The sequence below is a fragment of the Lipophrys pholis genome (genome assembly GCF_963383615.2).
Source record: "Lipophrys pholis genome assembly, chromosome: 11".
NCBI classification, from domain to species: Eukaryota; Metazoa; Chordata; class Actinopteri; order Blenniiformes; family Blenniidae; genus Lipophrys; species Lipophrys pholis.
The window spans coordinates 1,431,818-1,445,349 of record NC_137631.1 but is presented as its reverse complement, the minus strand read 5'-3'; the positions used below and the strand labels follow the sequence as shown (position 1 = coordinate 1,445,349).

Sequence of the window (13,532 nt, the reverse complement as noted above, 5' to 3'; positions counted from 1 at the left end):
TGGTGTTTCACGTGTTTCACGTGTTTCACGGTGTTTCATGGTGTTTCACGGTGTTTCACGGTGTTTCACAAACACAAGGACTTAAAATCTGTTCTTTAAAATGAAAACTAAAAACATAGGTCAGACGGTTAAACACGGAGGTCTTAACGGAAAAGAGACATTTTAGATTAAACCCTCCAACACGCTGAGGGATTAATTTTACCCCACATATAAGTTAAAAAAAGAAAAACTTTAAAACCCAACATAACGCTCTTAAAGTTAGAAGTTTAAAAAGCCATCTCCTCCCTCTTCTCCGTTCCCGGGTGGTGGGGGTGTCAGTCTGAGCACCGTCACCCAGATCACATTGCACCATTAAGAACCTTCCTGCAGGCGGAGAGCCCACAGGAAGGTGGAGAGCCCACAGGAAGGTGGCGCCCGGCGTGGGACTCAAACCCTCTACCTTGAGATTATGAGTCTCCTGCTCTACCTACTGAGCTCGCCGGGGGTCAGGAAATAACCAAGTATTTCAAAATACATATTTCAACCTGCTCTGAAAACAAAATGATGCGTTAAAATGATTTTAGTCTCAATTAGTCCAAATAAAAAATCACAATATGTTCTGTTCTTTCAAGCATCAAATCCGATCAGATTATCGTCATTAGATTACAGGTCGTCCCAGTCCCCAGCAGATACCAACACAAACTTCTTCTTCGTGTTCCTGCAGAACGTCGGAGCTCCTGGGGCCTGATGCTTCCCGCCGTCACCATGGAAACGGAGGCCAGTCACATGCTGGAGGCGGCGCTGGAGCAGATGGACGACATCATCGCAGGTAAACTGACAGACGGTTTATAATCCCACATGTTTGGAGGTAGCGGCGCGAAGCGAGGAGTCCAGCATCTCCACACCGACACAGCGCCCCCTTGAGGACTCACGTGTTGAGTGTTTATTTTGTGCCGCTCTGGTTTCTGTTCATGAACAAATGTGTTTTCATGCCAAACGTCAGAGAAGCTTCACTGTGTTAAAATCCTGCAGCTCCGCTGCAGCTCTGATGGAGCTCTGATGGAGCTCCGCTGCAGCTCTGATGGAGCTCCGCTGCAGCTCTGATGGAGCTCCGATGGAGCTCTGATGCAGCTCTGATGGAGCTCCGATGGAGCTCCGCTGCAGCTCTGATGGAGCTCTGCTGCAGCTCTGATGGAGCTCCGCTGCAGCTCTGATGGAGCTCCGCTGCAGCTCTGATGGAGCTCCGATGGAGCTGTTGGGGTCAGCGTGTGATCAGAATATGCAAATTACCCTAGTGGTAGGCTACCGGAAGGTTCTACCCTGTCAGAGGTAATTTACATATAAACGAATCGCCAAACAGAAGTAAATTGTTATTTACGGGTTGACAATTACTGATCACTAGCGGTAGGCCACCAAAGTAATGGATTACTGGAGTAATAGATTACTAAGGTAATGTACCAAGTGTAAGTTATGCAAAGCTATAAAGGTTGATTGGAGTAAATAGTCAGTTATCGGCCAACAGCTTTGAGCTAAAAAGGGTCGCCTGACGGGAGGAACCTCCACGGGGTCCAATCGCGAAGGCGGTCCACCAGTGGCACGACCGGTCAACAGGCGTGACGGGTCACTCCTTTGTTGACAACTGCGGGTCAGTGGCGTGACCTACCGAAGCGCCTGTGGACCCACAGGAGGCGACTCGCTGGAGTAACCGGGGAAAAGCTCAAGCTGCGAAGGCGTCACAAATGGCTATTGACCTATCAATGAACAACGGTACTTGATTACGAGTGATGATTAAATTACGGAGAGCAACCTATGATTCAAGTTATCAATGAAACAAACCTGCGATTTGTAAGTCAATAACTGAGGGGAGGCTGAATTACTTCGGTGGAGTGGACCACCGAAGGTGATCTGCAAGTAATTTAGAATGGATTGTTAATCAAACAAGTTTGGTTATTTATCTAATAACAATCGGGAGTAATCAAGGAGGAGTTGGAATTAATTAAGTAAAGTCGGGGTTTACTAATTAAATACAATGAGTTATTTGAATGAGCTAAACCATTGAAATTGAATTAAATGCAGTTAGGATTATTAATTGGATAAACTTGCGCTTTATGAATTAATAATACTGGATAATTGGATGCTGAGATGCACGAAAACCACTTAAAAATGATTAAAAGCACTCTTGAGTATTAATTGAATAAATTGACTAATTTATTAATTAATAAAGCATACAAATTATCTATCTGCAACAAAAATAAATGAACAATAGCTTAGAGACAATTCAAGTTGTGATTAGGTTAACTGGGTAACAGATCAATCAATAATAGTGCGGGTAATTAACCACAGAAAATGCGATGAAACACTTAAAATTATTTAAAAGCAATGCGGGTTATTCCCGTGGAAAACCTGCATTCATTCGCCAACGCCTCCTAGGTGTGTTAAATTACCCAAAGCGTTAAAATCATTGAAATTGATTTAAACCATTCAAACTATTAATCAATTGAATATTACCGTTACTTAATCAAAGTCGGGGCACCAGCTGAAGTTAGGGTCTTAAACGAAACATCAGTCTTAAAAAAGAAAGTTCAATTAAAATGTTTAAATTATTATTTCTGATTGAAATGATAATCGCAATTTAACTGAAGCAGGAAAGGAAGGCTGTAAATCCGAGCACTGACTGTTACAACCAGCAGTTGTCGCTGAAAAGCACACAAAAACCACCAAGAATCGTTCAATTCAACTATTAAGTGTTTATTAACAAACGTCTATTCCTAAATCATCAATCTATGAATCACATCTAATCAATAAACATCAAGCAAGATCTCATAAAACAACACAATACAAAACAAAGCCAGCTAATAAAGTGTGTGTGTGTGTGTGTGAGTGTGTGTGTGTGTGTGTGTGTGTGTTCGAGTGTGGGGGAGCGATGTGTGTGAGTGGGTGTGTGTGTGTTCGAGTGTGGGGAGCGATGTGTGTGTGTGTGTGTGCGGGTTTGTGGAGCGAAAGGGGCGTGACTTGGTGAGAGGGTAATGACCACGAACGTCCACCAGAGGGAGGTAGACGTCGGCGGTCCGGTGTAATCACCCGATCTGGCCACTAGGTGCGCGTCGGCGCGCGGGGCAGTTGTGATGACTTAATGCAACCACCAGATGGCGGTACGAGCGGTTGCAATTACCCACGCGACTACCAGAGGGCGCCAAACGGCTCGGCGACCCGGCGAGGAAATCGATGTGATTACCCACCCGGTCACCAGAGGCGCTCGGCGTGCTCTGCCTGGGATAGCGTGACGTCACTGAGCTCCGCACGGGCCGTAGCCGTCGGGAGCGCGCCGGATTCCTTGTGGCCGAGAAATCCGAGCCGCAGTGAACTACACACGGTCCCAGGGACGCACTGAAAGGAGGCGCTTGGAGGCAGCGGCGGCCGTACCGTGCGCTGGTTAGTGAACAGGGAAACAGAGGAGAAGAGGAGAGAGAGAGGAGAGAGAGGAGGGGGTGTCTGACTGTGTACACTAACGCGACCGCCTCAGCTTACACGTACAGAGTCCAAAAACGGCTGTTCAGGCAGATATGGACTCTGGGAGCAGAAGCGTGAGCTGAGGATGAGGAGGCTCGCGCGTGCGTGCGATGATTCGCGTGGATGGCCGTCCACGCGTAGACACAAAAGTACTCAGAAACAGGGATCGGCGTCCCAAAGTTACAAGTACCAACAATAAACACACAGCAATAATAATATCACGTTATTCTAATTCCTGCCCAGACTCTAAGCCTTACTTGGTTGGACGAGGGGGAAACGTGCTTCCGTGGCCAGGTGAAATCCGTCGATTTGTGGCCGCGGGCGGTTCTCTGGCGTCCCAGAAAATAGAGACCTGACGTGGACTACGGAGGGGAAACCCGTAGTGTGATCCGAGGGGCGATCAGCAGCTTCTTGCGATGAGGGGGGGAGTGAAGAAGCGATGCTCAGGTCGGTCTGCAGACGAGCGTGCGGTTGCAGCGCGCGCTCGGGGTCCGGATGATGCAAACAAAAAAGGAAGAAAAAAAAAGAAGGGGAAACCAAAAATAAAGGGAATTCCCGCTTTTCTTGAGCTCGTCCAGCGAGGTGAAGAAAATTCAGGCCCGGTCCAGGTGCGTTAACACGAGGCGCTTTGTCTCCTTACGAAAAGGTGCGTCTGGGTTGACGCGATTTCGTTTTGGAAGCGGCTGGATCTCTTCCCGGGCCTGAATTTATACCGTTATGATGTCTTCCGGGCTCCCCGCGGCGTTGGCCGTGGTTCAGCCAATCCACGCGGGGTTGGCTTGCGCGTCACCGGGCCGGTGACCCGGTGATGACGGGATTTTGGGTCCCCCTGCCGTCGAGCTGCAGTGCCGCAGCTAGAGGAGGGGGGACCCGGGGGCCCCCCAGGGGGGGGTCATGTGATCAATGGCGAATTTTCCAGGGTTGAGCACATGGTTTCTTTGTTCTCAAAGAAACGTGGCTCACCCCCCTCCTCGCCCCCCCCCCCCTTCCTCATGAGGGTGAGTGAACAAAGGATTTTGGCTCCAACATCCCCCCTTTGTTCCGAAGAGTGGGATGCAGGTCACAGTCTTTGGAGCAAACCTGGGCCGAACAATCCATAGAATCTGTGAACGTCCCCATGTCCTGTGAAACATACTGTCCTTCTCTGTCCACCAGTTCACATGTGAGGTTATTTCCTGAGCAGGCTGGGCTAGTCTGGGCAGGCTAAGGCTAGTCTGGGCAGACTTACTATTTCTATTCTAACTATCTAAGCACACATACATTTCATTTCTTAAGGGTCGTCACCAGTGAACATGAAAGAGGTAGGAAAGGGACAGGAGAGTGAGAAATAGGAAGGGAACGGGTGGTTAGGAAAAGGGTTAGTAGGCCGTGCCTTCACCTCTTGGTTGGGTGAGGGCTGGCCTATTGTGTGTTTGTGGATGGGCCCACAAAACGTGGCGAGACCAGGGTCAGGGAATCCAGTCGGGCCTGTAGTTTCTGGATGTACTTGTACATCGCGTACGCCACTACGGCCGTGATGATCCAGCCACTGAGCAACATTCCGAGCGCTGCCATGCTGATGGGATGGTCTTGGTATGGGTGTCCACCTGCCCGCCTAGGGAAAGTGGCTGAGAGCCCTGTGGGCTTTAAATTGAATTTAATCAATTTGGTTCCCTCAGCCAGAAGCTGGCTTTGGAGGGTGGCATCAATTGTGAAATTGTGCCCGACGAATGCATCCATCATCTCAATCTCCACCTCGTGTCGGTCGGCATCGAGATGATGGAGGATTATGTCGTCAATGTGTACTGTAGCCCCTGGTGGGACATTGAGGAATATTGTTTGATTGGGCAGGGTGAGCTTGGTGGCTATATCATGGCGGTCGTAGGACATGGTCGCTTCAGAATGAGGTGTGTTGACGAGCCATCGACTACCTGCTCTCTCTACTCTGGTCTCGGTTCCTTCATCTTTGATGGACAAACTACCTTGACATTTCTGCTCCGGGGCGTCTGCCCTCAGCCCACATAGATAGTTGGTGACATCTCTAATGAAAGGGTTGCTGGGACAGATCCAGTGAATGTCTTTGGTGTTTGTGCACATGCTGAGATTGGGGACCAGGTAGAGTGAGGGGTTGTCGTCGTGGTAGGCGAGTGTGGGTGGCGTTCGGAGGTGTACGTGTGTGTTACCCTCCCAGAATCCCACATTCAATACGGTTTTTAAACGGTACACATTCTGCTTTTCAATGATTGGTAGGTTTAGGATAAATCCTAACTCTAGGTTCTGTGGGTTCACAGAGATCGGAATAGCACTGCCGAGACTATATGCCAGATGTACCTGTGAAGGTTGTACAACAGTGGTGGTAGTGGTCTTGAGAATCTGTTCAACCAGTGTTAGTGGAACTAAGTACGTGGGGATCTTCCCGGTACTGAGGCTACTCACGGAGGAACTGACTTCTCTAAGGAGATCTTGCATAAGATCCCTGACTATTCGCACATACGTTATGTCCTCACTGACGATACTTGACAAGGTTGTTAAGGCATGCAAGGTGTTATTGATTAAAGCAGAATGCAAGTTTACAGTGAGTATGGTTCCCTGAACCGTTTTGGTCAAGCCTTGTAACTGTTCACTCTGTATTAGGAGTCTCTGTTGGATTTCCGGCATTTCTTCTTCGAGTTCCCCGACATGTCTCTGAAGGGCCTTCAGGCTGACCGAGTTGGCTGCGGAGAGGCCAATCGAGAACAGCGAGCCGATGCCTGCTGCTGCGGAGAGCAGTGCACCGAGGAACCGCTTGGGTCGCTTACCGTCGCTGAGGTCTTTCTCAGTGACCATGAATTTGTCCAACTGTTCAAGCATGTGAACCGTTGCCTGTTTCGCATGCTCGATGGTGTCGGTGGTCTGGATTCCGCTTAGCCTTCCCTCAGTCAGCTGGGGGGGCTTGCGGATGTGGTTGCGGTATACATCCCAGGGGTCTAGGCGCACGTAGAACCTCTGGGTGTATAAGCCGCACCGGGTGATGAGAAGTCCAGGCGACCCCTGAAGGATGATGCCCGTTGGGGGGCCTGGTTCAACTATCACCATGGATGAGGTGACTCGGAGGCTGAGCAGGATGCCAAAAATCCAAGGGAGATCCATCCTGGAACAGATGAAGCGGAGAGATGTGATCACTATTGGGGGGTAGGCTGAGCGGTTGGTTAGCTCTAGAAGGGGTGTGCCACAAATTGTCAGGCAAAGGTCAGAAAAGCACGGTAAGGGTTGAAAGAATGCTTGTGGGCCAAGCATCCTCTGCCCCTTGAGAAGTGCGAGACGGATTGGGAACCCGGCTGTCCGTGCTGGAATTGTGGCTTCCAACTCACTAGCAGCGTGACACGCCTGCGGGATCGTCTGACCGGATGCCATTTGCTCCGGCTCGGTCGTCAGATGCTGCGTGTCCGCGCTCGCCAGTGACCACAAAACCTGGTTCACGGCGTCCAGCTGGACTCCAAGCCTGACAAGGAGATCCGCTCCTATGTGACAAGGAGGGCGGAGCTGCGGGACGACACTCATATAGTGCATGGCTTTCTTCTGCCCTATCTGCACGGAGAGGGCACATACACCAGTTGCTTTGATTAGTGTCTGCGGCGACCCTGCAGCAAGCAGGCGATGGCTGTGCTGCACTTGGACAAGGAGTGCGTTGTGTTGGCACAGATCCTTTAGAAGATCGGCATCAATGGCAGATTTCTCTGACCACAGAGCCAAGAGTGTCTCTGGGACCAAGGTCCCATTCAGGTGTACCCCCCCCACGATGTGGGGATTGTATAGTGGAGATCCATCGTTCGCCAGTGCGCATAGGAATGATGGATGCTCTCTCAGAGACTGATAGCTCCTAGACTGCCGCGACTGCTGGCCGTCAGGGAGCATGACAAGAGGGGTGTTTGAGCCAGATTCTTTGGAAGGCGTACACATGGGATTAGAACTTCTGGACTCGATGGCAGCGTTCATGCTGTCAGAAGAGGGAGGGTCCATGTCTGGACCGATTCGAGTCGGGTTGCGTACTTGGGCCCAAAGGTACCCGCGACGGCAATCGATCAGTGGGGCTAATCGGTTAAGGAGATCTTGGCCAATGAGTAATGGTTCTGTGTCCAGCGTGGTGACATAGATGGGATGCACCAAAGACATCTCTTGGAAAGTGACATCCACCCAGACGCGTTGGGTGATGGGTGAAGTGTCCTGAGTGAAGCTTCTGATGTTAATGCTGCAAGCTTCGACCTGCAGTGGCTTTCCAAGAGACAGCAGAGCTCTCGCAAGCTCGGCGAAGGTGGCTGAACACATTAGGCTTATTTCGGACCCGGAATCTAACAGCGCGAGGGCGTTTACACATCCTCCCACCACCACGGATGTGTAGATGCGGTTGGCGTTCTCTCGGTGCACGAGATTGCCTAAGAAAGTCAGGAACGGCAAATCGGTGGACTGGGAAGGTGTCGTTCTTGAACGTTCTCCCGCCTCACCTGTTTCTCCCCCCCACCCGACAAGGTAAACCTTGTTTGTGGTGGGTCGGGGCCGCCGCTCTAGTCAGGAGGGAGGGGGCCTACGTCCCCGTCCCCTTGAGGGGGGGTGGCGCCCCCTTTGGTTGGACAGGTCCAAGTTCTGTACAGCCTCTTTGATGCAGGTTTGAACCCACTGCTGTAGCTCAGTCTTTAACTGGTCAGCTCTGTAGCGACCGTGGTCCCTTTCCGAACCTTTCATTTTCCACTTTGAATTCGGGTCGGGCCCTTTCTTCGGTTGGAAGTTTTGTTCTGACCTGGCCCATTTTCCACCCTTTTGATTCGGTGGAATACCCTTCTGGCTCTGTTGTCCCCCCTTTTGATTTGGTTGTGCGCCTTTCTGCTCAGACGGAGAGGGTGTACCAGACCCTCCTCCAGCATTCGTTCTGGGTGTCGGCAACTCATCGCCCTCAAGCCTCAAATCCGTGTTTTCCCTTGGCTCCATTTCCAGGACCCTCTGGTCAATGTCAGGCTTCTTACCCGGGCATTGACGCAATTCCCACACCATCTGCGCGTGCTGGCGCAGTTCCTTCATGGTGGGTTTGGCGGTCCTGCAAAATAGAGCCACATCGAACCTCCCACTGTCGTGGAGGTTGTTGACAAACAGAGACTTGAAGGCGTGATCTTCCTCCAACCCCGGTGCATTGCGGCCTTGGAAGTAGGCCACTCGTAGGCGCCTGTAATACTCCTTTGGAGGTTCAGACTTCCGTTGGGTGATCGCGAATGCACCAAACGTTGCCGAAGCAGGGTCATTGTACAATGAATACTCTTCCCGGAGAGCCTGGCAGAGGGTGGAGTACCGGTCTCGGGTGTCTGGCGGCAGGGATTCCATGAAAACATGGACTGTTCTGGACGTTGTTTTCCAGAGAAGCTTTAGCTTCTCCCGCATGGAAGGACGTGCGATGTCGAGGAGGCAGCGTTCAACCTCACGGAGGTAGTCCTCGATACTCGCGTCCTTGTTGCTCGGGTCAAAGCGTTCGATGTCCTTTGCGAGGGATTCGAGCTGGCGGGTCCGGACATCCCACCCCCTCACGGGACTGGGGCCGTCAGAGTCCTCTGACGACAGTTCCCCGTGGACTGCTGTCTGACGCGGGTCGGGGCCGCTAGGGCCATACAAGGGAGGTCTACTGGGGTGTAGAGGCACCCTCCTGGACCCCTGCTCCCGACTGCTAGCGTCGCGTGGGGGCTGCAGATGGGAAGGAGTGGCGGAGTCGTCGAAGCGCACCGTGCTGCGGCTGCGCGTGGGCTGAAAAGAATCACCATCTAAGCTATATGAGGCGTCATACCTCTGCGTTGTGGCGCATGAGGAGTCGATAGTGCCAGACCTCTCTGGCGAAGCCAGATTACGACGACCCCAATTAGGGTCACGTTGCGCACCTAGGGTGGCAGTGTAAAGCTGGTGTCGGAGATTTTCTTCCCTCTCCATGCCCATCGCGATTAGCGACTGAGCTTCTTCTAGGTTTTCCTTTAACTCCTGGATCTGAGGCTCACTCTCTAGTGTGCACTCATCGACCTTCGTCTCCTTATGAGGAGGCAGAGCCCGTTGCTTCTCGGGCTCTGAAGGCTGATCCTCGTCCTTGGAGGCGTCCAGCTCCTGTCGGAGGCGAGCGTTGTCCTTGGATAGCCTCTGGTTGTCCAGACGCAGCCGATCCGTACGCTCCTCCGCCTCCTTTGACTGTAGCTCTGCTCTACGCTGGTAGAGCAGGCTGATCTGGCCCAGGACGTCCGGCACTGTACGTGCCGGCTTGTCCCCTGGGTTGTTGACAAAACTTACCAGCTCTCGGATCTTTTCTTCGCAAATCTCAACGCTGTAGCGTTCGAGATTTGCTTTCTCCTCCAAGGAGAGACGGACGAGGTGGGACACCACGTCTCGTATGGCCGGCTCAGTTAGCACCGGCGGAGCCTCGGCTCCCTGTGCCCGGGAACTCTTACCCTCCATTGAGTGGTTGAGATTTACGCCCGAAGTCAACAACGTTAGCTGTGGTTAACGGCAAATTAGCTTTGCTACTGCACAGGTAACGGCTGTACCTGTGTCTTACAAACCTCTCGGTTTCGTTAATTGCTCGAGCTGCACCCTATCCAAGTTAGTCAGATGCGTCTAACACCTTGGCGAGCAATATTGTTAGTGTCTATTAATCGTAGTCAGAAATCTTAACACAGCGTGTTAATCATGCGTAGAATGCAGGGAAAGCAAGGCACTAACCACTTCACAACTGATTTCACACCACAAGTGACTTTGTTCGACAGTGCTGAAAAAGTGTATCTTGAAAACCAATTCTGGGAGAATAAAGTTAACGGCTACACCTTAAGTGAACGATTCAGGATTATTTTGTGCAGTTATTCGTAACAATGCTGGTTTACAACAGGCCTCACACGGGGCACCATTATGTTGGGGTCAGCGTGTGATCAGAATATGCAAATTACCCTAGTGGTAGGCTACCGGAAGGTTCTACCCTGTCAGAGGTAATTTACATATAAACGAATCGCCAAACAGAAGTAAATTGTTATTTACGGGTTGACAATTACTGATCACTAGCGGTAGGCCACCAAAGTAATGGATTACTGGAGTAATAGATTACTAAGGTAATGTACCAAGTGTAAGTTATGCAAAGCTATAAAGGTTGATTGGAGTAAATAGTCAGTTATCGGCCAACAGCTTTGAGCTAAAAAGGGTCGCCTGACGGGAGGAACCTCCACGGGGTCCAATCGCGAAGGCGGTCCACCAGTGGCACGACCGGTCAACAGGCGTGACGGGTCACTCCTTTGTTGACAACTGCGGGTCAGTGGCGTGACCTACCGAAGCGCCTGTGGACCCACAGGAGGCGACTCGCTGGAGTAACCGGGGAAAAGCTCAAGCTGCGAAGGCGTCACAAATGGCTATTGACCTATCAATGAACAACGGTACTTGATTACGAGTGATGATTAAATTACGGAGAGCAACCTATGATTCAAGTTATCAATGAAACAAACCTGCGATTTGTAAGTCAATAACTGAGGGGAGGCTGAATTACTTCGGTGGAGTGGACCACCGAAGGTGATCTGCAAGTAATTTAGAATGGATTGTTAATCAAACAAGTTTGGTTATTTATCTAATAACAATCGGGAGTAATCAAGGAGGAGTTGGAATTAATTAAGTAAAGTCGGGGTTTACTAATTAAATACAATGAGTTATTTGAATGAGCTAAACCATTGAAATTGAATTAAATGCAGTTAGGATTATTAATTGGATAAACTTGCGCTTTATGAATTAATAATACTGGATAATTGGATGCTGAGATGCACGAAAACCACTTAAAAATGATTAAAAGCACTCTTGAGTATTAATTGAATAAATTGACTAATTTATTAATTAATAAAGCATACAAATTATCTATCTGCAACAAAAATAAATGAACAATAGCTTAGAGACAATTCAAGTTGTGATTAGGTTAACTGGGTAACAGATCAATCAATAATAGTGCGGGTAATTAACCACAGAAAATGCGATGAAACACTTAAAATTATTTAAAAGCAATGCGGGTTATTCCCGTGGAAAACCTGCATTCATTCGCCAACGCCTCCTAGGTGTGTTAAATTACCCAAAGCGTTAAAATCATTGAAATTGATTTAAACCATTCAAACTATTAATCAATTGAATATTACCGTTACTTAATCAAAGTCGGGGCACCAGCTGAAGTTAGGGTCTTAAACGAAACATCAGTCTTAAAAAAGAAAGTTCAATTAAAATGTTTAAATTATTATTTCTGATTGAAATGATAATCGCAATTTAACTGAAGCAGGAAAGGAAGGCTGTAAATCCGAGCACTGACTGTTACAACCAGCAGTTGTCGCTGAAAAGCACACAAAAACCACCAAGAATCGTTCAATTCAACTATTAAGTGTTTATTAACAAACGTCTATTCCTAAATCATCAATCTATGAATCACATCTAATCAATAAACATCAAGCAAGATCTCATAAAACAACACAATACAAAACAAAGCCAGCTAATAAAGTGTGTGTGTGTGTGTGTGAGTGTGTGTGTGTGTGTGTGTGTGTGTTCGAGTGTGGGGGAGCGATGTGTGTGAGTGGGTGTGTGTGTGTTCGAGTGTGGGGAGCGATGTGTGTGTGTGTGTGTGCGGGTTTGTGGAGCGAAAGGGGCGTGACTTGGTGAGAGGGTAATGACCACGAACGTCCACCAGAGGGAGGTAGACGTCGGCGGTCCGGTGTAATCACCCGATCTGGCCACTAGGTGCGCGTCGGCGCGCGGGGCAGTTGTGATGACTTAATGCAACCACCAGATGGCGGTACGAGCGGTTGCAATTACCCACGCGACTACCAGAGGGCGCCAAACGGCTCGGCGACCCGGCGAGGAAATCGATGTGATTACCCACCCGGTCACCAGAGGCGCTCGGCGTGCTCTGCCTGGGATAGCGTGACGTCACTGAGCTCCGCACGGGCCGTAGCCGTCGGGAGCGCGCCGGATTCCTTGTGGCCGAGAAATCCGAGCCGCAGTGAACTACACACGGTCCCAGGGACGCACTGAAAGGAGGCGCTTGGAGGCAGCGGCGGCCGTACCGTGCGCTGGTTAGTGAACAGGGAAACAGAGGAGAAGAGGAGAGAGAGAGGAGAGAGAGGAGGGGGTGTCTGACTGTGTACACTAACGCGACCGCCTCAGCTTACACGTACAGAGTCCAAAAACGGCTGTTCAGGCAGATATGGACTCTGGGAGCAGAAGCGTGAGCTGAGGATGAGGAGGCTCGCGCGTGCGTGCGATGATTCGCGTGGATGGCCGTCCACGCGTAGACACAAAAGTACTCAGAAACAGGGATCGGCGTCCCAAAGTTACAAGTACCAACAATAAACACACAGCAATAATAATATCACGTTATTCTAATTCCTGCCCAGACTCTAAGCCTTACTTGGTTGGACGAGGGGGAAACGTGCTTCCGTGGCCAGGTGAAATCCGTCGATTTGTGGCCGCGGGCGGTTCTCTGGCGTCCCAGAAAATAGAGACCTGACGTGGACTACGGAGGGGAAACCCGTAGTGTGATCCGAGGGGCGATCAGCAGCTTCTTGCGATGAGGGGGGGAGTGAAGAAGCGATGCTCAGGTCGGTCTGCAGACGAGCGTGCGGTTGCAGCGCGCGCTCGGGGTCCGGATGATGCAAACAAAAAAGGAAGAAAAAAAAAGAAGGGGAAACCAAAAATAAAGGGAATTCCCGCTTTTCTTGAGCTCGTCCAGCGAGGTGAAGAAAATTCAGGCCCGGTCCAGGTGCGTTAACACGAGGCGCTTTGTCTCCTTACGAAAAGGTGCGTCTGGGTTGACGCGATTTCGTTTTGGAAGCGGCTGGATCTCTTCCCGGGCCTGAATTTATACCGTTATGATGTCTTCCGGGCTCCCCGCGGCGTTGGCCGTGGTTCAGCCAATCCACGCGGGGTTGGCTTGCGCGTCACCGGGCCGGTGACCCGGTGATGACGGGATTTTGGGTCCCCCTGCCGTCGAGCTGCAGTGCCGCAGCTAGAGGAGGGGGGACCCGGGGGCCCCCCAGGGGGGGGTCATGTGATCA

General features: G+C 50.6%; 1 protein-coding gene across 1 annotated transcript in view; it reads left to right on the top strand.

Moving 5' to 3' along the window:
- The window catches only part of ppfibp2b (PPFIA binding protein 2b), a 76,779-nt gene that overhangs the window by 13,759 nt on the left and 49,488 nt on the right, over positions 1-13,532 (top strand). Inside the window, exon 2 of the mRNA XM_080474540.1 lies at positions 704-808. Within this exon, the coding sequence (XP_080330666.1) occupies positions 727-808 (82 nt within the window). The 5' untranslated portion in view covers positions 704-726. The remainder of the gene's footprint in view (positions 1-703; positions 809-13,532) is intronic.